The 27810-nt window shown below is 30.8% G+C and overlaps 1 protein-coding gene across 3 annotated transcripts in view; it reads left to right on the top strand.

Annotated features, from left to right (window-relative positions):
- Nucleotides 1–27810, top strand: part of LOC130445244 (protein bric-a-brac 1-like) — a 375153-nt gene that overhangs the window by 330491 nt on the left and 16852 nt on the right. For all 3 annotated transcript variants that reach the window (XM_056780800.1, XM_056780799.1, XM_056780798.1), the window contains one exon: nucleotides 7517–7574. In XM_056780800.1, the coding sequence (XP_056636778.1) occupies nucleotides 7517–7574 (58 nt within the window). The remainder of the gene's footprint in view (nucleotides 1–7516; nucleotides 7575–27810) is intronic.

Genomic DNA, 27810 nt, shown 5'->3' with positions numbered 1-27810 from the left:
AAGTGTACGGGCCTAGAACCAAACACTTTAAAAGTCTGGGCAATACACCAAGTATTTTTCAAGCAAAAATTTGTGCAATTGTTAAATGTGTTCGGTTCAATATAGAGAGGAACTATCGCAAACAGGAGATCATCATTCAGTTCGATGGTCAAGCAGCCATTAGAGCTCTAAGTTCCAATATAATAAAATTCAAACTGGGATTGCCTTAAACGAACTAGACAAGAAAAATAAATGGATTCCGGGACACACCGGAGCGAACGGAAATGAAATAGCTGACAAGCCTTTCATAGGACCCGAACCCTTTAGTGGTATCAGCTACAGAACAATACAAGAATCATTGGAAAAGAAGTTGGATAGGAGAAAATCCAATTATTGGGACAACCTACGAGGGCTGAGGAAGACAAATACTCTATCAGGGCACTGTCGCCTTAATAAACACCTGAAGACTCTAGAAACCTCTATCCACATTATCTCGAAGTGTGAAACAACCCCAACCGGAAATAGATGGAAATAATCACGGAGTAGATACTAGTCTCTAAAACAACTTTCTGATGGCGATGAATACAAATTTGAAATTTTTTGTTTTCCAAAACAATTAAGAAAAACGAGTAAAATGATAATCAAGTATAAAATTTATAAAAATGATAATAAAATAATTATTAAATGAGTAGTGAATGTTTAGATATGTACCACATCGAATTCTGAGTATTTCCAATCGTAAAAATTTAGTATCAAAATTTAGTATGTGAGGAAGTTTCAGATTTTAATTTCCAATAAGAAAACTAAGATTTCATAATTGAGCCCCAAGACCGACTGCGCTGCTATTAAGTTCTATAATCAGTTGAATTACTTTAAAAAAAAAATAAATCATAATTACTTAAGCTTAATATCAAAAATTATAAAATACATTTTTAAGAATTTTTCGTTCAATTTCCATTTAATCTTCTAGAAAAACAGAATTTAAAATTCGTCTTCAGCGACCTCGTAAATGAATTGATGATTCCCCAATCTATTTTTCAAGTATTGTGATATCTGTCCTATGTTAGCGAAATGAAATGTCATGCAGATAAGAAGGATGCTTAGTTTCATTAGCGCAATAAAACATAAATTCCGAATCAGGATAACTAAAATTAAATGTGATTTCAACACTAAATTACTCACTTTGTTATTTTAGATATGTTTCTTTTATATATTATTTTATGTATTAAATATCTTTACTATAGGCAGACAATTTCTCAACTATACACTAACTTTGTACTTTGTTTTTTCACTTACACAACATTAAAACATTTATTTCTCTCGAGGTTTCCAGTCAGGTTTACCTAGTCGAGGGTTAGCCGGACAATATTTCTTGATTTTTTTCACTCAAATTAACATTGTAAGGAAAAAATTTTGATGAATGCATTTAATGGTATCTGAATACTACTAATTTTAAGTTGATCCTTCAGTATGTTGCTAAACTACATTAATATTAATACTAAACCGGAAAATGTTAATTTATTACAAATTTTTTTGTTATAAACCCTATCAAATACATGGTAATATATTTTTGTTTTGTCACATCTTATCGTTTGTTCCTCGTATCGGCATTTTCAACAAAATAACATAGTTTATGAAGGCTCCCACATAAAGGCCATTCACAAACGGTGGCCTGTCTAGCTTGTTAAAAATACTTTATTATCATCTGTGATGTATTTATTTATTGAAAGGCTGTGTTACATAGATGTCAAATTTAAGGGATTGTCTTCATCAATATCAGACCGAACGATCGTAAACAACACTCGGAATGTCGGTTACAATTTCATCGTTTACAACAAACAACAATAAATGTTAATATGAAGATGGAAGGCGGTTCGCAAACTGATATTTATATCTTCGTTTGAGGAGTTTTTTTTATGAGAATCTTTATGTCAACATTATCTGATTTTGTTTGCTGAATGCATTATGTTAATGTAACGATAAAAATATTTAATAAACTTTTTAAAAGGTATGCGGTTTATTATACGGGACGTCGTTATAAAAATGATGATTTCGAAATGTGTTGAATATATTTATAAAACTGGTGTCCCGAAGCATTGAGGCGATGCATTTATTTTAGAGTTTCCAATAATAACGATAACAGAATGGATTTATATAATTTTTCTTTTTATTGTAATAATATATCATCTTAAAAATCTCACGATCCTTTTTTCGACATAATGTAGTTCAAAAAATAACGATCAGTTTGATTAAATCTTCGTCAAGCAGGAAAAATAATTACAATATTTAGTATATCGAGTTAAACCCAACGGCACTTACCGGAAATCCTTAAGGCTACGGATAGTACGAATTCAAATATTATTAAAATAAATTATCAGTTCGGCGAAAATGAAGGGTATTCAGTCTCGCTTCGCATATTTCATTAAACTACGCCCCACAGTTCACTTTTATTCGCCTTGTTGACTCAATGAAACCAAAAATTATGTGTCATGTGTCACCATATGTCTCGACAAAAGAGGATATACCAAATTCATTTCTCCATAACTAGGTACTTCCTATTAACCATCTTACCTCTAGGGAATTTATAAATTCGCTACCCTCCACTTATTGTGGGGATTTTTATACAAAAATATCGTAGTAAAGGGTTTGATAAATTGACAAAATCGTTAAAGAAGAAGTCATATGTCGTTTAATGACAATAACAGCATATAATGGCGGTTAATTATCATCAAAAATTACTGTCGACAACTAAATGTCTAATGGAGACCGCGAAAGCAAGCAACAGAACCCCGAAGGAAGTGCCAAATGAACAATAAGGGAAGACCAAAATGAGTAAGTTATAAAGAAATATTTTTAACGGCGGCGTCCATAATTTAATTTAGAGGAAACCATAACCGTACGTCATCAGATGAAAGTTGACATTCAGGCGTCAGTCGGCGTTGTGCTACCGCCACGTAAACACGCTCGCCATTATTGATGCTCCCGCAGTGTGAATTGCTGAAGGCCATAATGCTGCAGAAATCCATTGGAGAATTAGTCGTGTGTATGGGGAAAACTTCATGAGTGATGGTTGCGAAAGTTTGAAGATGGCCGTAATGATGTGCATGGTGAAAGGGGCCAAGGACGTAAATCTGTCGTTTCAGAAGACCTGGTTCAACGAATTGACAGAATGGTTGAGGAAACTGCAGATTTACCATTTCTTCTTTATCTACGGAAATTCCAGAAGTTTCAAGGTCTGTAGTAGTGTACCAATCTTTTAGTAATAAAATTATTGTTTTATATGAACTTATCTTTTATTTATAGCCTATCGGAGGTTGAAAAAAAAACGGCACTCGTATATAGTGAATACTATAATTTGTAATAAGTTGCTCCAAAATTAGAGAAGAAATCGGATTGATTAACAAAGAAAATACTCTTAGAATGAATGTACAGAATTAATGCAGTCATTAGAAGGCAGTTTAGTAGCTTTAAGTAACTCAGGGCAGTTTCTAAATGACAATCGATTATGAAAAAGGTAATAAAGATAATAATTACAAATAAGAAAATTTATTGCAACTCTAAACTCAATCCTAAGAATCAAAGGATCATGAAGCATTATCAAGCAAACTGAAACTAGATTAGTAATTTGAAGTAGAAGTAAATATTAAGTGTCTCGATACTTTGTGATATTAAGTAATAATAAAAACTGAAGTATAGACCGTAAGGAAGAAAAAAAGGAGACATTGGAATATGAGAAAAAAGAGTTTCAAAATCTCCAAAAGAAAAATAGAATTATTCGCGACATACAGTTAAAGAAATATTTACCATAAATGAGACATATGGTAAAAGACCATGGAAGCTAGTAAACGAGGTAGATGATGTCAAGATAGAAAAAAGAAGTGAATAGAGATGAATTTGATTATACTAAAAAAACAGTATATAATAAATAATTTCGCAATCGCATCTCAAACACCTCCTGAATAAATAATAATGAGAAACTAACGATACACAAAAAAAAGTTGTTTCTCGTGTCCCTTTTTTATAATTGCAAAATATCCATTGAAGATGTATTAAATTTATCTATCAGATAATTACGGTTATTGACAATTACTCCTAGTATATCTATGCAGTTTTAAAAACGTTCAATAATTTTTTTATGTTATAAATTGTACTGTAATATAATGTAAACGCGTATATTTGAATATTCATTCGAGAGGTAAAGTGTCAAGTATTATTCAGATTTGAAAACAATACCTATTTATAGTTTTATAATGATATATATTATACTTTTTATTTCTTTACGCAACTTGTGATGTCAAGAAAGGTGAAACATTTGCATATCTGATAATCTAATTGCAGGAAAACAAAATAAATTTAAATAAATTTTATATGCGAATATAATAACACAAAGAAAAAAAAATTGTGTGTGTCAGCTCCGACGCACGACTGGAGTTTACTCCTTAAGTTCGATAGTCTAACCAGACGCAAAAAGAGTTTATTTAACTTAAAAAAGATTGATACTGTATAAAAGGGTAAATTCGTTAATTAATAAAAATAATATACATATATAAATATATATTTATTCAATTTATTCATTTCATATACATTTATTATAACTAATCGACGAAATATTTTACATTAAACTTTTTACAATAATCTCGATAATTCATATTGGGTTGATTATCTAATTTTATGTGTTGTTTTCAAATATATATTTATATGAACTACATCGATAATTATTAGAATATTTAATAAATACAAATTGCACTATGCTCATACATATAATAAATGAATTATAACGTACCTTGCAACCACGTGTTTGTTAGATGTTCCGGCAATATCATCTACACCTCTTTCTGCCATAGTTATTTGAAAATACTTTCAGTTCACTTTAGCGGAACACAATGATAATAAAACTTCACAATGACAGCAATATAAATATGTTGACACTGACAAATTAGAAAGTTGCGCATCATAGGGTGCGCACCAAAAACGTAACGAGGTCATTCATCGATAGATTTTACTCCTCACATTTTTCTCATACCGGGCCCCTTATATATGCAAATCGATTCTTCCAAAAATTTAACGGTAATTGTGTTTTTAAACAGCATTTCATATTGATCGGTATTCCATTTGAGTCCGGCTTTCTCTCATGGTTCCTTGTTATCAAGCCTTAAAAAAAATTGATTTTCTCTACACAACATTTGCCATATTTTGAGCTTGTGAACTAGACTGGTCTGTTAATAGTAGGTTAAACATAAGTAGCATTGATGTTTAAGATGTCGAAGATATCGTAAGCTTCTAAACAAGGATAACTTTGGTACACAATCATTCTTTCCACTATTTTTTTCGCATATCATTTTCTCTTTTAACTGATATACAAGTCGTTTATTTTTCGCGTCCCTCAGCTTCATTTTTAAAGTAACAATTACTTATAATGTTCCACGATAACGTATTTGACATTGTTCAAAAATAAATTTATAATCTCAGTCACAAAAATTCCCAATACAAACATTTTTAGTCGAATTTTTCAAGGAAAGGCATGACTAGAAGAAAAATGGGGGGCACACATTTTTCCCATGTTTTGAGACCTCCTGAACACGATTATGATGGTTTTTCGAATGTCTGTAGTTTATATACATATTTATATATCTGTTTAAGTTACAATTCTTATTTTCGTCTCTCGAGCAATTGCTATGGGTCCGATTTGGTTCAAAATTAGCATACATGGCTTTTTTGGCGGCGGATTGATGTTATTAGAGTTTGGTTGAAAACAAATGAATATTTCGAGGGGTCGCAGTGCAAAAAAAGTGGTTTTTGACCTTTGCTCACCTCTGCAGGTCAAACGAAAAGCGATTGAAAAATGAAATTTCACATGTAGGTTCAATTAGTTGCGAGATGATTTTCTGTCTAAGGTCTAAACTTTCCATCTCCACCCCTCTCCATTTTATGATCATTTTTGTTATATTTTCTTATTTTTTGGCCAAAAAAAGTTTAACTAGAGAATTGTCTTTCTCAAGTTTAAAGTTTTCTTCTTCAGTTCTTCCAGTACAAAACACTCGAAATCATTTTGATCGTTGTAATTGTTGAATTGGACCGCCTCCTATTTAATAAATAGTTCGAGTATGATCGTTGCTAGGGTGATTTTTTTTACTTCCCATTTTCGAAATTTCTTGTCACTATGACAATTTTTTCTTTGTTGTCAATTGGAATTGAACAAGAGGGTTCGAGACCACCGGGTCTATTGAAATTATGAATTTTCATTCGAGAGAGAGAGAGTTAACTTGTGAAATGAAAAGTTATTGAGGAATAGCAAATTTTCCATATAAAGAAATAAGATTGAGAATTGATATCATTTCCAAGAAATTCATTTTATGGAAAGATTTGTTTGTGTATTAGTTAAATTCGTCATTCGACGAAAAATTCGACTTTCGTTATGGAGCTCTGCTGCTCACGGCTTTTTTTCATTATTTCTTAGAAACATGACTATTTTAATAATAGAAATTCATTAAATTCAACACGTGATCAAAAACAGATGATGCGCCAATCAGCTGCGAGTGACGACACTAAATAGTAAACACCCTATTTGGTCCGATTGACAACATTTAATATACTTTAGCTAGCACTGCAGCAGTAATTTTATTTTGTTGTGATCAACAGATTAATTTACTGATTCATGCCAGAATTTAGTATCGTGTTGTGTATTTTCAATTCACATTTATACAATAGAAAACTAATACTTTTAATATCGTAACATACTTACTTGGAGAATCAGTAACAGATACAGAATTATTGGTTTCTGCTGAGTAGCAATAACTTCTTCTGCTTGCATTAAGAGAAAAAGATTTCTCTAGACTTAATTAGCTCCATTTTTTTTCTTTTGATAGTGAAAGGTCTACTTATTATGCTGGTATCAGTGCGCAGTAAAATATTGAGTAGCAGATTTCAAACGAGACTGTACGACCTGCGAAGACATGAGAAAGTTGTGGGTAAGATGGGTGCTGCGTTCAAGCTGGATGAAGACGTTTCCATCGAGTGTTTGGCAATGTTTCACAGAAATAATATCGAATTTTTGCCGTTACATAACCATGGATAAAAGAAGAAAGTGTTGTTTCATAAAGATAAAGCACCAGCTCACCCATCCCTTTATTGCGATGGCCAAAATTAAATATTTAAAGTTTGAATTGCTACCTCATGCATTCTATTTGCCAGATTTATCCCCCTCGGATTATTTTCTGTTCCCAGACTTGAAAAAAATGGTTCGGTAGTCGAAGATTTTCTAGCAATGAAGTGGTGATGTCGGAAGTTAATGACTATTTTGAGGAGCTTGACGATTCTTCGCTGGAGAAAGTGTATGGAGCTGAAAGGAAATTAAGTTGGGTCATTTTCTTCCTTTAATTCGTTTTAAATAACCACAAAATTGTTTACAAATAATTTGATTTGGGAGGCCATGTAAAGAAATAATGTTATTGATGGATACAAATACTTCTGAAGAAATAATTATGTCACTATTTAGTTATTTTTTATAAATTTTTTAATATTGAATTTTCTATTTCAGGCAAAGTTATTGGAATCCTCGCATGCTTGGCTTGGTGCTTCCACATCGTCTATCGCCGGTAAGTTTCATTGCAACTGATAATACAGTTGTGATTTGTCAGGTACTCGTTAAGTTTGGTTCGATAATTCACCAATACTATGATGTTTAAATAAAGTTTTCCGTGAAACTATATCAATATAATATACCTACAAGGTGATACATTTATTAATAAGTGTCAAGATGTTGCAAAGAATATACTAATCCTAAATTTTCAGGATTTAAACCGAAACACTTGAATAATATATTATACTTGTTGTGGAATTTAGGTATATAAAAATTAATTAAAGTTTATTAAGATGTTACCAAAAAAGTACGAAAGGCTTTGTTTAATCCTACAGTTTGTGCCACATTTAAATAGAATTCAAAAAAATTGTAAAATATGGCAGATGAATCTCCTTTTAGTTGAAAGAATAAAGAGAATAAACTGACTGATAAAACCGTCTGAAACAACATAAAAGAATATGAGAAAATAAACACAACAGATGAAAACATTGATAGGAAATACTTTAATGAATTGAATTAGCATATAAAGAAACAGAAGAAACAACCAAAAAGAAAGTTGAAATGTAATAGAAAAAAATAGAAGGTTGAGGGAGGATGAAACAACAACGGAAATGATAAAATTGATAGGTATGTAAGGAAAAAAAGATGGGGAATAGTAGGAATAATGTAATTTCATCCATACACGGAATGTTTGAATATCCAGAGAACTTTTGATCCGAATAGACAACTTTCATGTAGTGGATTTATTAGTTGTGTAGAGTTTTCGTTTTTGTAAAAAGCTGGATAAAGGAATAACACTTCATTGGAATAAAATTTTAACAAAGAAAATCAGTTCACAAGTGCTTACAATAATTGAAAAGGAAACATGACCTTGGTAGGTAGGTAGTTATCGTCTTTGGCCGCATAAATTTGGTCGTTTCGCGTCTTATTATTGACTGATCCCGCCCTCATTGGAATTTAATTGAAATTTCTGAAAACGTTGGTGATATTCATACTGAACCCACTGTTTACACAACCACTACACCAACACTCGCAATAACACTGAAGACGATAACTTGGTTATCGAAACGCGCGTCAGACAGTGTAATTGTGAGTGTTGGTGTAGTGGTGGTGTAAACAGTGTCTTCAGTACTGTAATATTGATTCAATTCTTCGTACATCTACTCAGTAAGAACATCCACGAAGAAAAACAATGGTTTATAACAGACATAGATCCGAGAAGGAATTTTCCAAGGAAAAGTATTAGTAAAAGGTATAAGCACAATCCAAATAATGAAATGCAGATAAAAGAAGAAGAGAATAAAATTAATTCTGATGAAGAAAGGATGGAAACGGCAGGATACTAAATACATAAATTGTGCGCAAAACGTTATAGGACGAAGAATCAAAAAATGTAAATAAATCAAATTAAATGCATGAAATAGGAAAATAGACGCAGAATTCAGTCAAAATGACCAAAAATATATTTAGATTTCGTAAGTATGGAAGAACTTGCCATGGAGAAAAAAAGCATAGAAAAAATATGTGGAAGAGGATACGTAATTGTTAAAATTTTCTATTTCACATTACAATTATAATAATTTCTGAATGTTATATAGAAATAACTCAGTTTTGAAAGAAATAGCTTCAGTTCTTTCCATACAACAAAGAACGCGATGATATTAATTAATTTAATAACATGGATTAAGCAAACTGAGCAAATAAAAATTATTTGAATACAAAATATTGCATGCCTATATGAACCACGTAATTTGTTAGAGTAAATATAGGATGAGACTCGTTTTGTTTTCATATTTAATAAGTAAATATTAAATTTTTATCATATGGCAATAGTTTGAAACGTAGTGCGGGAGCTTAATTACAAAATTCATTTTAGAACAAATTGATTTTATCAATTATTATTACAATCAAGATTCGAAATAAGGACGAGTGTTTTAATCGATGATAATAACTTTATAATTCATATTATTCAATCCAAAACTAACAACCTTATTCTCACGATTTAAACATGCTTGAAGTATTGATAAGATAGCCGAGAAAAAACAAAAACGACAACGACAACGACAATCTTTGAATGGAATCTCCGATGTCTCAGCGCTCAATCATTTTTATTGCCACGTTTTTTATCTTGGGTACGATAGATCTGGCGTATAGGGTAAACGAGTGGGCATCGGAATATTTCTGAAAGTTGAAATCTGCGTTACAAACCACGCGCAATGACGGGTCGCATTGCCGTGATGCAGCAACCAATTGTAAGGGGTGTCTGAGCGCAATCTGTTAACCCTTTTTTAAATTAATCTAGTCTATCTAGAACGAACTCCTTATAAACCACTCTGCGGCTGCCAGATAGGCAGATAAGTATCTTTTTCACTATCGATTTGCCTAAGCGAGCTTTAGTATCTACCTAATAGCCATTGTTGACTCTGGAGGTTCGTTTCGGAATCGTACTACAAGAAAAACAATTTCCTTTACTTCAAATAATGCGTTCGAAAGTTTTCCGTTCCTAGCAGTCTTCTGAGATTGATTTTAGACATGTTTTTGTTTTCGGAATCATTATTTGTGTGGATAGAACAATTTCATTTTGCTCTATTTGCGAAAATAATTCTGTTTATCGCTTCAATTATGATTAAAAATATTTAGATGCATCTGAATCATTCAAAGCTCCATATTCTTTAATTCACAAGAGTTTAGTCTTTGTTTCGTTCGCCTTATTATCTGTTTACATTATCCAAAGGTTTGCAAAACTGAGCAATTTTTTAAAATTTATCTATTTATTGCCATCTTAGTTGTACAATTTTTATTTACAATATGACACATTCGAAACCCCAAGTATACAATAATGATGAGGATTTATTGGAACTTTTATGTTACATCATCTAGAACTATTTATAATCAAGTACAATTTTTCGTTGCCAAAGTGATTGATTAAATATAAAGTTGAGGAATTGAATTTTAATTTAAAATATGACATATTTGAACCCTTAAGTGTACAGATCAACTTTATATACTAGGCGCTTGTTCATATTGTTTAGAAATTTAGCTGTAAAAATTTTCAATTCTTTGTTCTTCACTATGAATATCTTCTTCTTATAGTTAAAAACTGTAACTGTGTTTTGAAATTGTTTCTTTAGCTGCTATACTGATATAATTAATAAACGAGTTAACTAAATAAATAACGGCAACTTATAATATTTCCTTTCATGAAGCCTGATTACAACGACATTATTATAAATAATAATATATAATTATATTTACGATGAGTACAAAGAGCTTAAATTATACGTCATAGATAAAAAAATAAGTATTAATTAGTATTCTTCTTAATTTTTATAAATATATTAATACTTCATATACATTTAATACAATTTATTAACCATTTTATTCTGTAAAAAACCTTTGATATACAAAAACAAACTAATATATGTCTTAGGAGACTGATTTCTACTACAAATCACTGTAATTTGTCATTAGGGATTGCCTTTTATCAAAACCCAATCCGTCATTTGTAGTTAGAGACTTTTTTTGACGAGAACTAATCGTCCTTTGTCGGTCGAGACAGTTTTTTCCAAAAACAAACTAGTCTAGTTGTTAAAAACTCTCTTTTCAAGTTAATTTGTGATCCCAGAGATAACACCAAAGTTTTTCCCGTGTCTCTGACAATTTTCAGGAGAAAATTACCTCAATAATCCGATCCCAAAATCTTTGAGTCATTTGTCGTATTGGTGCAAGAAATGGAGGGTGAATTCTCAAAAAACCCATGCTATCGTCCTCAAGCATCCCAATACCCAGAGCGTGTTGAGATGCACAAGAAAGCCGTTTATTTGGACGTGACATTCATTCATATTCTCAATTAGAATACCGATCTGAACGGTACTCTGGGCAGAGTGGAAAAACCTCAGATCAACCAAGTGCCAGATCAGCTCCAGTAATACTGTTAATATTAATATTGACATCACTCCCATTCCGAGCCGTCTAAATGAGCTATAAGCCTATTATGAAGACCTTCCCAAAATCTACCTCGCATTCGTCGACAATTCTCCATTAAGTAGACAAATCCCACCAAATCGGTTCACCAGTCAAATGGTGAAAATACAGCTGTAGCTGTACCCGCTGCCAAACTAGCTGCATTTTCCGAAGATCCGTTTGTTTATCGTGCGTTTCTATCTATTTATTTCTTCTTAACATAATCCACCTCAAGTCCAGCTCTGCAGAGGAATCTTTTCTATAAGGACCAATATCCCTTTCCTCGCATAAATAATGTCATCATTTAAACAACAATCAACTTTCTTCCTCTCTCTCTCCTTTTGGAGAAAATTTTTCGTAATTTCCTAATTTAAAAGGGAGATTTGTTCGATTTTTTTGAGAAAACTATATAGATAAATAAATGTTTCAAACAACCCTCGTAGCCAATAGAAACCAATATAATAGTGTTGAGATGTAACAGAGGATGACTAAAAGTTGGAAGGTAAGGATCAACCAAAAAAACGAGATTATGAAATGGGAAATTAGGAAAATTATCTCAAGCAACATTTAAAAGAGTATGAAGGGACGAAAAAGTCGAAAAATAGTACAAAAGTACTAATAAGAATTCATCAAATTGCATTCAATTGTATTGTTATCATTGGAATGAAAAACATTAATCATTCTTGAGATGATCAAAAAAAATTATTATATACCGATAGGGAGTGGGTACTAATGATATTTTTTCAATAGTTAATTGAATTAGTGTTATTATAATAAATATAATTAATATAAAGTACCAGCATCGCATCAGGCACCCATTTTTATTCGATTATCTCCATTCTAGACCTCATCGATCTCTATTGTTATAAACACGTTATTTTCTAGTATTAATTGATCGGCGGGAGGTCAATTTAGAAATCTATGTAGGTGGTTACTACAGTTTTAATCAAATTTTTAGAAAAATACATCATTTAGTAATGTCGAAAGTTTAAATGTATTTTTTATAAAAAATGATCAAAAATAAAAATCCTTCATTCAGTAAAATGACAATATAGGTAAATACATTTCAAAACATTTCAAGAAAGAACCTTTTCGTGTAGTAAATTCGGCCAGAAAAATTTGGGATCCAATATTTGTTAGTAAGAATTCGGCCAGATTTTCAAGTTGATATTTAAAAACAAAAAAACTGTATTAGATATTATGAATATATTCCAATTGAGTGAGAAAGATTGTATAAAAAAGTATACCACCGGTAGCTAGGTATATATAAACTTATATTTTCAAAAATATACAAATTCAACAAGTTTAAATAACACCGAAGTCACAAAATGAAACCTAACTCAATCTAACCTAATCAGTGACACTTTTCGGCCGAATTTTCCAGAGATTTTCTTAAATAATTTTGGTTTGAAAAATTAAGTATTTGAAATTTTTTTTAAAAACTATTTTTCTCTATAGAAAAGTGTCTTTTATATGTCAATTATGACAAAAATTATCGAGTTAGTTATAAGGGGTAAAACCAAGAAATTATCGGTTGAAACTCTTGCATTAATCTTCATTGTCTAGGCCAAAGTAACTTCGACGTACTGTAGACTACAACATAAAAAATACCAGGAGCTTTGAAGATAGAAAACGTTCAGCTAGGCTTCGAAAAAGTACAACTGCTAAAGATAAACGCATTTTATCGATCAGTAAACGTGACCGAGGACTCACGGGCCCAGAGGTAGCAGCTCAGATCAATGAATCTAACAATCTGCCTTTGAGTACTTCTACAGTGAAAAAGATATTGAAAGAAGCTGATCTTTTCGGAAGAGACCTCTTTTAACACGTCAAAATAAAATTAAAAGGTTGCATTAGCGTACAGAACACGAAAAGTTGACGCATGAAGAGTGGGAGAGATGTTTATGTCATAGGGTCTAAGATGAGAGATATTAGATCCATGGTAATCCCGACTCTAAAATACGCAAAGGCTCGGTGAAGGTTTAGAGATGTTTTGGGGAAAAGCGATTGGAGACTTGGTAATAATTGAGGGATTTTGAATAAAGAAGACTATATAGGGTCTGATTGCCAGAAAATTTATCATCTAGTAAGACAGCGATCCTAAGCGTTCCTCGAAGCTATGCAAAGAGTATTGGAAAGGAAGAATGTACCGAAAATAATGATTTTGCCGTCACTGTCGCTCAACCTCAACCCGTTTGAGTTGTTGTGGGACAAATTGGACAGGGAAGTCAGAAAGCAGTGCCCTACTTCAGCTTCATATCTTGAGAATATCTTGAGAACCGAATAGACGCCGATTATTTTTCGAAATCTATAAATGTTCTTGTATGTATTGTTTTTGTTTGATGTGTACCGCGCAAATTATAGGGTGGATAAAAATTTATGACCGGTGGTGCATATGATATTGATCAAATTCTCTAAATTCGCCCTTGATTTTCAAATATAAAAATATCTTTTTCCTGGTATAATTGAATTATACAACCACATTATATTGCTCGCTACTAAATACGATTTTTCACCTTAAAACAGATACACTTGTAAATAATTTATATTACTTTGAATAATTGATAAGTTAAGGTTGATTTTGTTTCCCAATGATTTATAAATATTCCAACATTTAGTCATGCATTCGAAATGAAGCCCGGCGCATTTTCCTGTTAAATAATTTATATACCTTTTGTATTGTTATTTATTTAATTGAGTTTTATTCTTTGTGCTCACGTATACCGTCATTCGATAAGTCCCCGGTCTAGAAGATAGAGGTCTCCACAAATCACGTTTTCCATAACCTTTCCTAAAAGTACCATCCGTCGAACAATAGCTGTTAACTTTTAAGTACATTCCTTCCAATAGATTGTTGATTAAAATTACTCATAGTAATTAAAAATGTATTCTGAATGTTTTAAGCATTGTTTTTAAGCCAAGATAAAATACAGTTGTAATAAAGGCTGTATCTCTAAACTTAGTCTACTAGACCTGGCGTCAACACATATATTACAATCAAATATTCGATTCGAATACTCAGTCTAAGTAGTAAAAGAAAATGATTTGTATTGTTTTATAATATAGTCTAAATGAAACTCAAACCAATATCGGGGTATCCCCAATTCATAGATAAACACTCAAGTTAGACGCGCCAAATTTAAATTAGTGCAACGCTACAATTTCTTTATTAAACTTGAAATTGAGACTTATGTCTTGTATTACCAATTTCCAGGTTTAAGGAAAACTGTTTTATTATATTATACAATTCGTAGATTGTTATTTTATTTAAAAATAAACGGGGAATCACTGAGAACATATATTTTCCTCCCTTAAAATAGTTTCTCGTCACCAAAAATCACATCTAATAGTTATACATCGATCAACACTTTATAGTTTGTTAGTATTTTTGAAATAAGAATTAATTTTTCCTCGAATCTGTATAGTTATTGCGAAAAGAAATTGAGAAATTAGTTATTAGATAACTTTTCTCGTTCGCTTTATGGATGTTGCCTCGTTGTTAATAGTTTTTATTCTGCTGTTTTCCTCGAGATGCCAGAGTTTCTGCAATAAATAACTCTGTGATATTTTCAACAAACTATACTACTATATTTTAGGTATATGACGTAACTCTTGATTGTTGAAAACATAAAATACTGCATAGTATGAGTGAAGGTTTAAAATGTACGCAGAGTGAACTAAAATAGAAAAACAAAACATCAATTTTAAAGTATAAGATGTAGAAAATTATCGTAATTTACATCAGAGTTTTTAATAACTCAATTCAACATCCAACCGAAGACGGATAATCGTTAATCAGCAACAAGGTCTACCAGAGATACGGTTAATGATTGCCTTAGATACGTTTACACGTGTGCCCAAGCTTGGCTAACAAACAAAATCTCCAAAACTTCATAAACGCATCTGGCTTGACATTTTTTGATACAAAAACAAAGCGAAAATGTTTACTAAACGTTGTCATTAATATTTCTTTGTTAGCTGTAGCTCTTTAACTGACGTTTTATAAGCTTGACCAAGTCGAGACCAAGCGTCGGCTACTTTCTTTTTATCTTTGTGGTTCACTTTGATATGACTCGAGAATAGACCATAACTCGTAAGCGACACGACATGAAAATACGTCGTAAGCTCTTACCACAAGCTTCCTTTGAAATGTAAGACAAAAGTAGCCTGGATTGTCCACAAGTTTATGTAAGCCAAGCTAAACACGCCGCTTACATGTTTTGTGAATATTTATCGAGGCTTGCCAAGCATGTAAACATAGTTTTATGTGTTAAGACAAGTTTGATGCATTCCACGTTGTCAGTTTGCTACTATAATCGCTTTAGTGATATAGTCTTAACAGTGAAACAGTTCCTAAAAGTTTTGTTTCAACTTGAAAAAACTACCAAATATATCTTCGTGATTGTCACAGTCCTGGTACGAAAAGAGACCTCAAAAATGTGCCTCACTCATCACCAGATTTAACACCATGCGATCACAGGCTCTTTATTTGAATCTCTTGTTTGAATTACTGATATTTAGAATATTGAACAGATAAAATCCATTCCGGAAGGGTTCGGAACTATACAGTATTATTTTTAATAAAATATTTCGTTTAATGGTATGTTTAATTTGAATGAAATAGTTTTTTTCGCCATTATGTTTTATCTCGATTAAAACTTAGTTTGATTGAGTGCATTTCGTAAGAACAGACAAGAATGTTAACAAGTAAATTTGAAATTAATATTGTTTCTTAATTACTTACTTTTATATTATAAATATTATCTCCAACTTATTGTTGAAAATTCTTTTTGGAAACTATTATACTGATACATTTCCAAATATGTTTATATGCATTGTCGTTCGTAGTACGAAGTCTACGGTGTCGAAATGGCTGAAAAATCGCATCTTCTTCAAATTATTACACATCAGTAAGTGGTTTATTGCCCAATTGTTGAAGCATGAGAAAAGCTTACGTTTTAAAAATATATAAGACATGTTTACGTTGGTGAAAGCTTGAGTTTCGTACTGAATATAAAATAGGTAAGTCTACAATCCATTACAAATTGGCAAAAAAATATTTTTCTTAGTTGCATGAAACTAATTTTTCGATATTAAAATATAAACAAAACAATACACAATATAGTTAAATAGTAAATTTCGAAATGAAAAGAACGGTTTGCCCAACATTTACTAATCACCCAATGTCTATAAAATAATTGTTAACATTTTTGTTAGTTAACAAACACTGTAAATATTTCATCTACCATCTAATGAAGCGATTGTAAAGTACACAATGACGCTAATAATCGTCGAAAGATCTAACAATACTGAACAATTATGAAGAATGTTTCAAATGGAGAAGAAAATACAAGTACGGGACGTGCAGTTTCACATCCTGTGTTAAGAATAATTCTCTCTGGTTTGTCACTAGCTTTGTTTCAAGTTCAAAGAAAGTGTCAATGTTACGAAATTATGGAATCTGTCAAATCTGAAATATATAAGATTGTTTACAAGTGATATAAGCAATTAAAAAGTGGAAATAAGTCAGTTAAAGACGAGGAATGGCCCAGAAATTCTTCTGAAAAACTCACAAGAATGAGCAAAAACACACGAACTACATTTTTAACACAGAACAGAAATTAAGTCACATCAACTAAGAAGTGTTTCGTGATTATAGGTTATGTTCGTGTCGTCACTAAGTCCGAAGTGTTTCGTGATTATAGGTTATGTTCGTGTCGTCACTGAGTCCGAAGTGTTTCGTTTACATTTTGTTTTTTTAATAGTTTTCGAAACAAAATGTGGGATAGGGACTTTATTCATACAATTTGCACAAAACAATATTAAAATTAGTAGGAATTTTTCCGTATTTTCTCTCTATTTCTAAAGCTGATTCTCTTTTTGTTTCTAAACAAAATTTTATGGTTTAATATGGCACTAGCCAACGCCTATCAATATATAAGATAGTTTAGAAGACATTGAACTAGATTATAGAAAAAAATGGAATATTTAAACAAACAGAGGGAAACACAAAAAGAGCGTAAAACTTAAAAAGCAAATAGAAACTGTGAAACTTTTTCATGAGCATTCGTGAGTTGATGGACTGCATCTTCACGAAGCCCGATGTGGCTATTCTGATTCCGACATGGGTAACTTTTTCTTTACTTCTTCCGTTGCTATTATTCTTCAAAATATTATATTCTGGTCATTTAATATCGTAGTCTTCGTAGTATTCAAGGCTTGTAATTTCAGTTGGAGTAGTCCAGAATGGTATGGGTCCATTAATGGTTCAGGAAAGGCTTTGTAAATTGTTTAATATATGCAATAAGACGGTTTGCTTCGAAATTTGGTTCTTTTTGAATATAATTAAAGCTAATATCAATTTATCTTCAAACTATTAAGTTTAACAGCGTCTCTAGTAGATTCTTTACAAAACTCAAGCTTTTACTACATTTTAATTAATGTTTGTGATATTTGTGAATTATTCATATAGTTTTTATAATTTTTTGATTTAATTTACACGCATTTTTAATTTTTTTTTATTAATTTTTCGTGTTATAGTTTCTTCCTAACTGTTTTTGATTTTCGAAACCTGATGTTATCGTAATTATTGAAACAACTATTTTTGTTATTATTTAACTTCAAAAGTATGTCATAATGATGTAATAGTAGTTACTGTAACATCAGACGAAAACACAAATTTAGTTTTTAATGTAGCACGTTTTATTTTTGTTAATCAGATTATCCGACTTTGCTAAAGTTAAAAACACCAACATGGACTCAAGATCAACTAAAAGAAGCCATAGACGCTGTGGTTACTCAAAAAATGCGTTTTACTCAAGCTTCGTCAAGGTACGGTATCCCTAAAGGTACACTTTACGACAACATTTTAGGTAAGTCCAAGAGAATGGCAGTCCTCGAAGAAGCAGGTCTTACTCATCACGAAGAAATGGCGGTACTAGAATTTTGTTGCGATGTTTCAGTTTCGCCTTACAACAGAAGAACTAAGAAGTCCTTGAAGAATGTTTTAGATTTTGTACAACGTTTGCGGCGCATTAGAGATCCAGAATTTATATTCACAGGTCTTTCTGGATTTAGGTGGTGGTGGGCTTTTTGTAAAAAGCACAGTATAGTTTCGCTATACTACGAAAATAATGGAATGCCGGGAATAAATAGCTCAATGTAGATATTAACCATCAATCCATATAATAATTGTTAATGATTTCGTATTAAACGTTTCTCAAAAATTTACCAGAATCAAACTTGTATCAGTTTGAGCAGCTAAATATCAAATCACAGAATATTTAATTAATAATAGTTAATACCCATGTCTATACTAAAATCTGGTGTATCTGTATTTGTACTGTGGATGGAATAATTCTGCAAAAAAGAAACCTTCTTAATCCTATGAATCATACTATAGATAATAGTTTCTGATAATAATACCAAAACTGGGCACTTAATTTGGATTTATATGTCCAAACCACAAAAACAAAAACAGCAAATTTGATTGAATTATCGTTATCCAAAACATATTGACATTTTACAACATTCTGCATTGTTTGTTTTTCACAATCCAGTTTCGATATCATGAATGCTATGGAATGTTTTTACACCTATTACAAACGAAATAAGAGAAAATCTAATGAGTATTTATATCATATGATCATTAAGAAAGAGCCCGGTGGAGGATCTACTGCAATTGAAGCTTTGCTGCTTTATCAGATATCAACTTCAATAAGTTTCGATAAAAAAGTTTAAATTCGTGGTTTTGCTAAAAGTTTTGACTTGCAGTAGTTGAAAATCACTGTTTTTAGAATGAGGTTTACCAACTAAATTTTACTCACATGTGTTTTTTTCTCTTATTTCGTTTACCAGAAGCAACATTACCATTATTAGATAGACATCCAATTATTTCCATTCCGATAGTGCCTTATGGAATACAAGAACTTTTATACTGATTTGACTGTGATGAATCTGATTAATCTAAGTTTGATTTTGGTGGGTTCAAAGTTTCGTCGACCAATACATATACATTCCTATTTTTTAAGATATCAATGAATTTGGATTTGATTATCAATATTTTTTAGAAACGTTTATTCGGAATAATTTGTTCCGATGAATAAGTGATATTCTCAATGCTTTTTGCTCTTATTTTAGCGAGTTTTCCGAATGTTTTGTTGTGTTATTATATATTTAAACATGGGATATCATTTATTAACAGTCAAACTCACAATTAGCTGTGTGTTGAAAATTTTTTAACTAAAGGCAAACTTTCATAAAAGAAGTTTTGTGGTTAGAACTGATTTTCAATGAAATTATCAAAATAATTTACGGAAAAAAAAGGAATAATGAACGATAGAGAAAAAAGTGTTCCTTGTAGTTTGGTTTTTTTATTAGGTTATAAAATTTCAATGTAGGATTTCTTTTAAATAAGATTATTTCCCACGGATACGTATAATTTCTATATTATTAGATTATTTAGAATGGCGAATACAGCTGCAGCAGTATTCTTCTCTATCGCCGGCCTTTCGACTGCTAAACGATCTCACCAGGACCTGGGGAAACTAATAACGATGTGAGTTTTCCATATAGCGTAGGAGGTAAAGAAGATTTTGTTAGACTATTAGTAGCACTGACCGGGATAGTGCAGTTTCCTTTTGGGTTTCCAGAAAAAGGACGTTAGACTAAAATGCTATTTTTGGAAAGGTGTTCAATAGTACGAAATACATATCAGGTTTTCAGTTGTTTAGACGCTGGTATTTCTTTCTACATCAACATAATCGGTATTGCTGGAGTTGTATTGGCATTTCCAAGAAGTTGTCTACTCACAAGATAAGATCTGTATTGGAAGATGGAATTATGCGCTTTCGTAGATTTAACCTTCTCCTGAGCTCTTCTTTACACGCTGAGCTCCAGTTCTCATACGATCTTTTTGATAATCTACTCAATGATTTCTCTATGTATAGTTTCTGTTTTTTAGTCAATTTTGCCCATCTGTTTTCTGGGATTCTTTTGATATATTCTCTCCAAATCTCTCTTACGTTCTACCACATGAAATCCTGGTTCTTTTATAATATGATTTTTCATCCTATCTATCCAGATGATTAGTATTAGCTATTAGCTTTTAGATTCAGTACATTCTTTGATAAAAATTATAGTTTCCAAACGTTTCCATTTTTCCGTTAACTTCTCTGTATGTAGCGTTATTCAAATACAATGTTGGAAACCTATATTTTTGATTTAACTTTTAATGTTGGTCGAATTTCGAATAACTGACATCCGCACACTACTTTTCTAGCGTTTTATCAAATGTCAGTTCTCGCCATATAATTTTTTTAATGCCTGAACATAATAACAATAAATTCAAAAGTAATCACTCTGTATATTATAGTGTTGCTACTTTGATATGTACATTCCTTGGATAGCAATTGCCTATAGTCTGGTAATTTGCTTTTCGAATTAGATTACAATAATTACAAGTACAATTAATTTTATGACAATCATACTTATTATTCATGATATTATTTTTAAATTTATAGTTCCAAAATATTTTCAAGCAGCGAACTCTATACCATGACCATGTTAAATGGTGATCAGAAGACAAACAAAGATTATGATAACGAAAATGAATAGAAATCTCTTTTTATTTAAAAGTATGTGAAACGCCTACAGTATCGATGCAAAAAAACAAAGTACAAAAAAATTAAATGTAGTATTAAGAGAACGAGACTAAATTGAATAGGTGGTGATAATTGTAGAAAAAATGCAACTCATAGTGTCTGCGAATTGATCCTACTGACTGCGCCAGTTAGCTAATTTACAAATGTGAATTTATCACCCATTCTTACGATACAGACAACGCTTGATTTGTCCTCTGACCACCATATTGAATTCAATTAGTTGTTTTCTAGTAACTAATAAACGACGAATGTAGATTGTAAGGTTATGTTCCTTTTATGTAACAAGGACTTAACTATCGCGCTTCAATTTGATTTGAATGTTAATTCAAATTAAAATGAAAATATCTGTACAAACGTCAAAGCACAATAAAAATGAAAAATACGTTATTATGTAAATAAAATTCCATTTCTATTTTGTTACGTTTTCATTCGCTAATATTATAATTGTTACTTTTTTGGGGGATTCTTCCGCCAACTCAAAAATCATGATTGAGGGTTATAAATAGGAATAAATGAATATTATGTACCGAGTGGCGAAATGGATTAGAGTTATACGCTATATCATACGTATTAGACTATGTCTTGCATTCTGCTGTTTAGTCAGTTGAATTTTCCAAGGATCCAGGTAAAAGTCATTATTACCGACTGCCATGATGTTTAGGACAGATCTTCCCTTTCGTCCAGGTATTGATGATTGATTACTGAACCAATGGACTCAAATTCAACAACTGAAGTCTTTTGGTAGGACGATTACGTAAAAAGATAATTATACACTTTCACGGTCACCTGGTTTTTAGGTTCTAGAAAATCGAAAAATGGATGGATTTTAATGATCTTGGTCTCAAAATGTTCCATTTTACGGCGGATTTATAAAAAAAATTAGTAGAAATAGCTGGAATGAAAATTTCTCATAGTTTTACTGTTTTAAATCGTAAAAATACGGTTTTGCAAAATAATCCTTTACAAAAAATTATCTCATTATCAGATAAAGTTCTTATATTTTTTTGTATTCTACATAAATTAATTAACAATTTAAAAAAATCCAAAAAGAATGATTTTTTCAGTTTTTATAGCTTAAAATGAAATCGATGAAAAACAATCAATTTTCGTGAATAGTTTCGTACTATATTCTTCAATGTTTATAGTTTTTGAACCATTAAAAATCGAAAAATAGATAAATTTTATAATTTTGGTCTCAAAATGTTCCATTTTACGACGAATTTATGAAAAACACGGGGGTAGTGGCTGAATTTGCGGTTTTTAATAGTTTTAAACCTTAAATAGTAGAAAAACTTTTATTTCAAAATATTCATTTTTTTATGTAAATTGCGAAAAAAATATACGAACTTGATTCCACGATGTCAGAAATAGTTACGAAGGATTATATGTAGAAAGTCATTTAAAGTCATGAAACTGTAAAAAATATTTATTTTTTTTTATTTTCGTATTTTTTTTATAAATCCGCCGTAAAATGGAACATTTTGAGACCAAGATCATTAAAATCCATCCATTTTTCGATTTTCTACAGCCAACCTAACCTAACCTAACCTAACCTAACCTAACCTAACCTAACCTAAACTAACCTAACCTAACCTAACCAAAAAACCAGGTGACCGCGAAAGTGTATAATTACCATAATTTTTTGTAAAGGATTATTTTGCAAAACCGTTTTTTTTACGATTTAAAACAGTAAAACTATGAGAAATTTTCATTCCAGCTATTTCTACTAATTTTTTTTATAAATCCGCCGTAAAATGGAACATTTTGAGACCAAGATCATTAAAATCCATCGATTTTCTAGAGCCAAAAAACCAGGTGACCGTGAAAGTGTATAATTACCCAAAAAAAATCTTTTCCCAATCAGATTTTAATCTAATAATTTTATTATTTACACGTGTTGTTTAAAAGTATATCGATACATCGTGATTTGATGAAACAGATTGAATAAATGATAGTCTATTTGATAAATGTAGCTGCATTAATACGTCTGGTATTATCTATCAAGGATGCGTTACATAAATAACGCGTGGTAATGTTGCATTACCCTTAATATTTCTAAGAAAATTCAGTTCTATATGTCATTTTTGAATGTAATTTTGATCTAACTACTCACGTTAATGTAAGAAATTGTCTCAAGTTTGTCTATTTGCCATAAAAATTAACCGCCCGACAAAGGTATCTAAATAGTTTTTATAAACAATGGGATCAACGGTTCAGAATTTAAGCTTTCAAACAACATTTTCTATTGTTCTTTTTACGATTTCATGATTATCAGGAAATCTTTTTACAAATAATGTACAAATTCGAAGAATTTTGTACATTTGTCATAAATCAAAAAGAAACTCTCATAATCTCTTGATTTTTTTTGACGAACTAGTAATTTGAATTGTGACTATTAAAGTCATCAAAAACTGGTAGCAAATGAAAAAAATGGTTTATATTGTATATTTTATTCAAAATATTAATATTTTAGTAACGTACATTCAGTTTATTTCACATTTTATTCATCGAGCAACGAGCTGAAATTTGTTTTTTTTTGCAGAATAATCCTTGCTTTCATCACATGACTAATATAAACACAATTCTTCCTCATCTCAATATACCAAATTGATCTTCCATAGTAGAAATAGTTGTACCTAATTAATGAAAAGTTTGTTCCAGCAGTACGCTGGGATATTTCGAAATCCGGTACATGTCTATCTAGTGATAAGGTTCCAAAAGTATGAGTGATATCTCCTTGGATTCGGAAACACCTCTAGAAATATATTTTGGTACAGGTAAACATTGCAATTGTTATTAACAAAATAAGATGAAAAAAAATGTTTTATGTTATTAACTTTTTTGAAAAAATCTCGTTGTAGAGAAGGAAATTTCCGATAAAAAGTCCCTAATCCCGGATCTCTATTTCCATTACTTATTTTAAATTGATGCTGAAAAGATTCATCAGATAAAATAATTTTTTCATATCATTTTAAAAATTTGAAAAATTCTAGTATCTTCTTAACACTTGAAACAATCGAGCCCCGTTGAAAAAAAGTTTTATCACCATCTTTCAAAAAGTTATTCAATTGTTAACTAACAAATTTTTCCTAATCTCCCTTGGCATAAATATTGAGATAAATTGGTCCATAAATTTAAAACTTCGTGGACCCCTTTGATATATATACAGTCTTCTGGAACAAACCTAAAGAATACTAAAAATATTTTTCTCAGCATGTCATTATATTAATAAAACGTGATATAGTTACATCTTAGGAAAAATTGTGGACTATACTCATTCAAAAAACGTAATTGTTGATAATATTTTTGAGTAATAATTAGCCACAAGCCAAAACATCTCACAAATATGGACGATTACCACAATATATTACTGTGGCGCAGCATATAAAGCCACGTTTTCGGAAAGAAATTTCTCACTCTTTAACAATCCACAATAAAACTGAAAATAATCAGGTCGAAAAACCACATAGTTAATAAATCTGGACATAAATACCGCTAAAAGCATTTTGTTACCCCAATGTGACTACGATTTAAATGGACATCAGCTCATTTTGAAAATTGGATAAGATTCCTCAATTACTATACGCAGCAGCTTGATTAAACACTTCTCCTTATTGAATATTTGTTTCTTAAGTTTTCGTAGTGGGATTGTGGCAAAATTTAACATCAAAGTGTACTAACTCTAATATATTTCCGAGCTTCCGAATACTTATGTATTCATCGTCTGGGACTAAAATTGTAGTCAAGCGATGTGTGTTATTTTTATATTGTACTTGACCATAATTTCAGTCCCAGACGATATTTGTATTCAGTTAGAAAAATAAAAGTTTACTAAATGAAATTTGCTCGTAGTACAATCTGTTTACATTTGATTTTACTAGAGTTGATTTGGCCTTTTTCTAATGTTTGATCCACACTATAAAATACCTATGAAAGTATTTTGTTTCACACGGTATATATCGTGAATATTTTCAATAATACAATAGTTGTGCATATCTGAAACTGTATTTATAATAATTATTATATTACTACTGTTGTTATTGCATGCATGTTATGTTATTTTACTTTTCGTCATGCGACATTTTATTTTTATTGTTAGATTTTAATATCATCGACTGTCATTATCTTCGTAGTAATTTTTATGAATAATGACAATATGACCAACACGTGATATATTGTGAATATTTGTATTAAAACGGCTGTTAAAATCATCGTATTTTGTGAAGGACCCAGGTATATCATGCGTCCAAAAACTTTTTCTTCCTTTTCATTTTTTTCAACCGAATCATAATAGACAAATAAATATATTAAAAGAAAGTAAATGTTATTTCTCGATACAGATTGAAAATTTTGAATGGTTTAGTTGGTAAATACATTTCCGTTATTCGTTTATTCGCATTCAGGATAAGGTTATGTTTTAATAATATAATAATAACCTATCATCAAGCGTAATTAACTTCGCTCCATATCGATCATATATGTGATACTTCCATATGGACAGTTTAAACGTGAAGGTATGTCCCACGAATTTCATGATTTTTTGCACCTCCCTCGTATTTATCACAGCCCGTCACATTGGCGAGACTCCATCCCTCACTAGTTTGACGTGTCACCTATTTTGCAAATTACATGAGGAAATTATTCAATGAAAACATTAAATGAAACAATTAAAGATGTAATGTAATGTAATAGTTGAAAGTTCGTGTTTCAAAATTTATATTATACTAGATATTGAAATGTAACGACACGAAATTTAGTCCCACTCCTATCCCCTTGTCACACTTCCTGATATCTCGTTCATGCTGCGCATGCTTGAGAATGCGCAGAACCGGAGCTGAAACCTCGGAGGATAGAGAAAGCGTTATCATTCTGTCTTCATTAGTCGGAACATCTTCCACTTATAGAAACTGTCCATATAGAAGTATATGTTCTTAATAGACTAAAACTGTGAAAAGAATGATTTGATTTTTCCAGATTTGAGGTTATGTACTCAAAAAATACGTTATGTATAGAATATTTTTTACAGATTGTACAAAGTGGAACCAGAAAGTAATGTCGTTTTTTTAAATTGAATCCAAACCTACTCAATACCTTGAAACAATAAGCTCAATAAAATAATTTAAGTTCAAAAGGTGGAATAGTTGTTAAAAAAGGATTTCTGTATAAACCAAGAGTTTTAAAAGAAAATAGATATTAGGTTGAAATGGCATTACAACAAGAAAAATTACTTGCTGTATAATATAACTTCGATTATAACAAAAAATGGTAATTGTATCGTTTAACCCTCACAGCTCAGATTACCTTGAAAATTTGGGCGAAGAAACGATACTTAATGTCACCAGTGTTAAAAAATTACACCAAATTTGAACGCTGGTTTCAAATTTTTAACACACCCTTCCCCGCCACTGCCCCTAACAATATTTTCACGAATATGAATTAATTATAGAATAGTAAGGTTTAGACATAATAAAAAAGCATATTTAATTATTACTTTTTCTTAATTATTGTCAACTTTTCGTTAGAAAATGCATTTATTCTTTCTGAATACGTAAAACCTAACCTAACCTAACCTAAAATTTTCTCCGCCCCGACCTCAACAATATTTTCACATTGTTTGTTTGCAAGATATCAAAATTTCAATTTTCTAACCTTTGAATCTATGTGTCATCGGAGCTGTGGGGATTAAGAGAAATAATTACCCAAGAAATTGCGTTTTTGCACAATTATGAAGCATAGGAGAAATCTCAAACAATATTTTACATTAGAATTTTCTTTTCGGCAAAAATTCGTTCAGAACTTAGTAATTGAGGTTATGTCCATGCTCTCCAAGCAATACATTTCAACGCTTTAACTGAGCTAAATATTTATATTGGAATATTATCAATAATCTAATAGCAATAATATTGCCATAAAACACGATATTTTCAATAACGAATGATCATTTTCATTTAAGGAACTGATATAGTTAAGTTTATTTTTAAGATATTTTCCATGTTTTGTTTATAAGAACTTTTGCGTTGTTTATAAAAGTTACTTAATAAAGAACTATTAACTTTAATTGTCTCATATTATTTAATCCCACCCAATTGGAATTAATTAATCATTTTTAATTGATTAATTAACAAAATGTATAACGTTTGATGTGCGTCATAGATTATAATAATTTTCGAAAACGTTATTATATCATTTAATGAAACTATAAATATATTTAATAAACATACCATTTTCAAATCACAATTGATCGTAAAGTTTTTTTTTCTAATTTCATGCGTATTATTTGTTAACAATGGTTAGATTATTATAACAATAGGACTTATAAATAAAAAAAAGTAGTTTTAAACAAGGTCGGTACTACTATTTATGTATCCCTCAACAAGATATCAGAAGAATTATCTACATACAACATCAAAGATAAACAAACACTATAAATAAAAAAAATCGATACTAAATAAGTTTTAAAAGGAATAGAAGTCAATAATAACATAAAAGAGATGAACAAGCTAGACAAGAAATGAAAAAAAAGAAAAGACCCGTGTTTCCCAACGTTGGTCTCACGCCACACAGGGGGGCAATTCGAAAATGGACTCGACACCAATTTGAATCTCTTAGATGCAATGCTAGATATCA

The sequence above is a fragment of the Diorhabda sublineata genome, chromosome 6 (genome assembly GCF_026230105.1).
Source record: "Diorhabda sublineata isolate icDioSubl1.1 chromosome 6, icDioSubl1.1, whole genome shotgun sequence".
Classification (NCBI taxonomy): domain Eukaryota; kingdom Metazoa; phylum Arthropoda; class Insecta; order Coleoptera; family Chrysomelidae; genus Diorhabda; species Diorhabda sublineata.
This window is presented reverse-complemented; position numbering and strand designations above follow the sequence as displayed.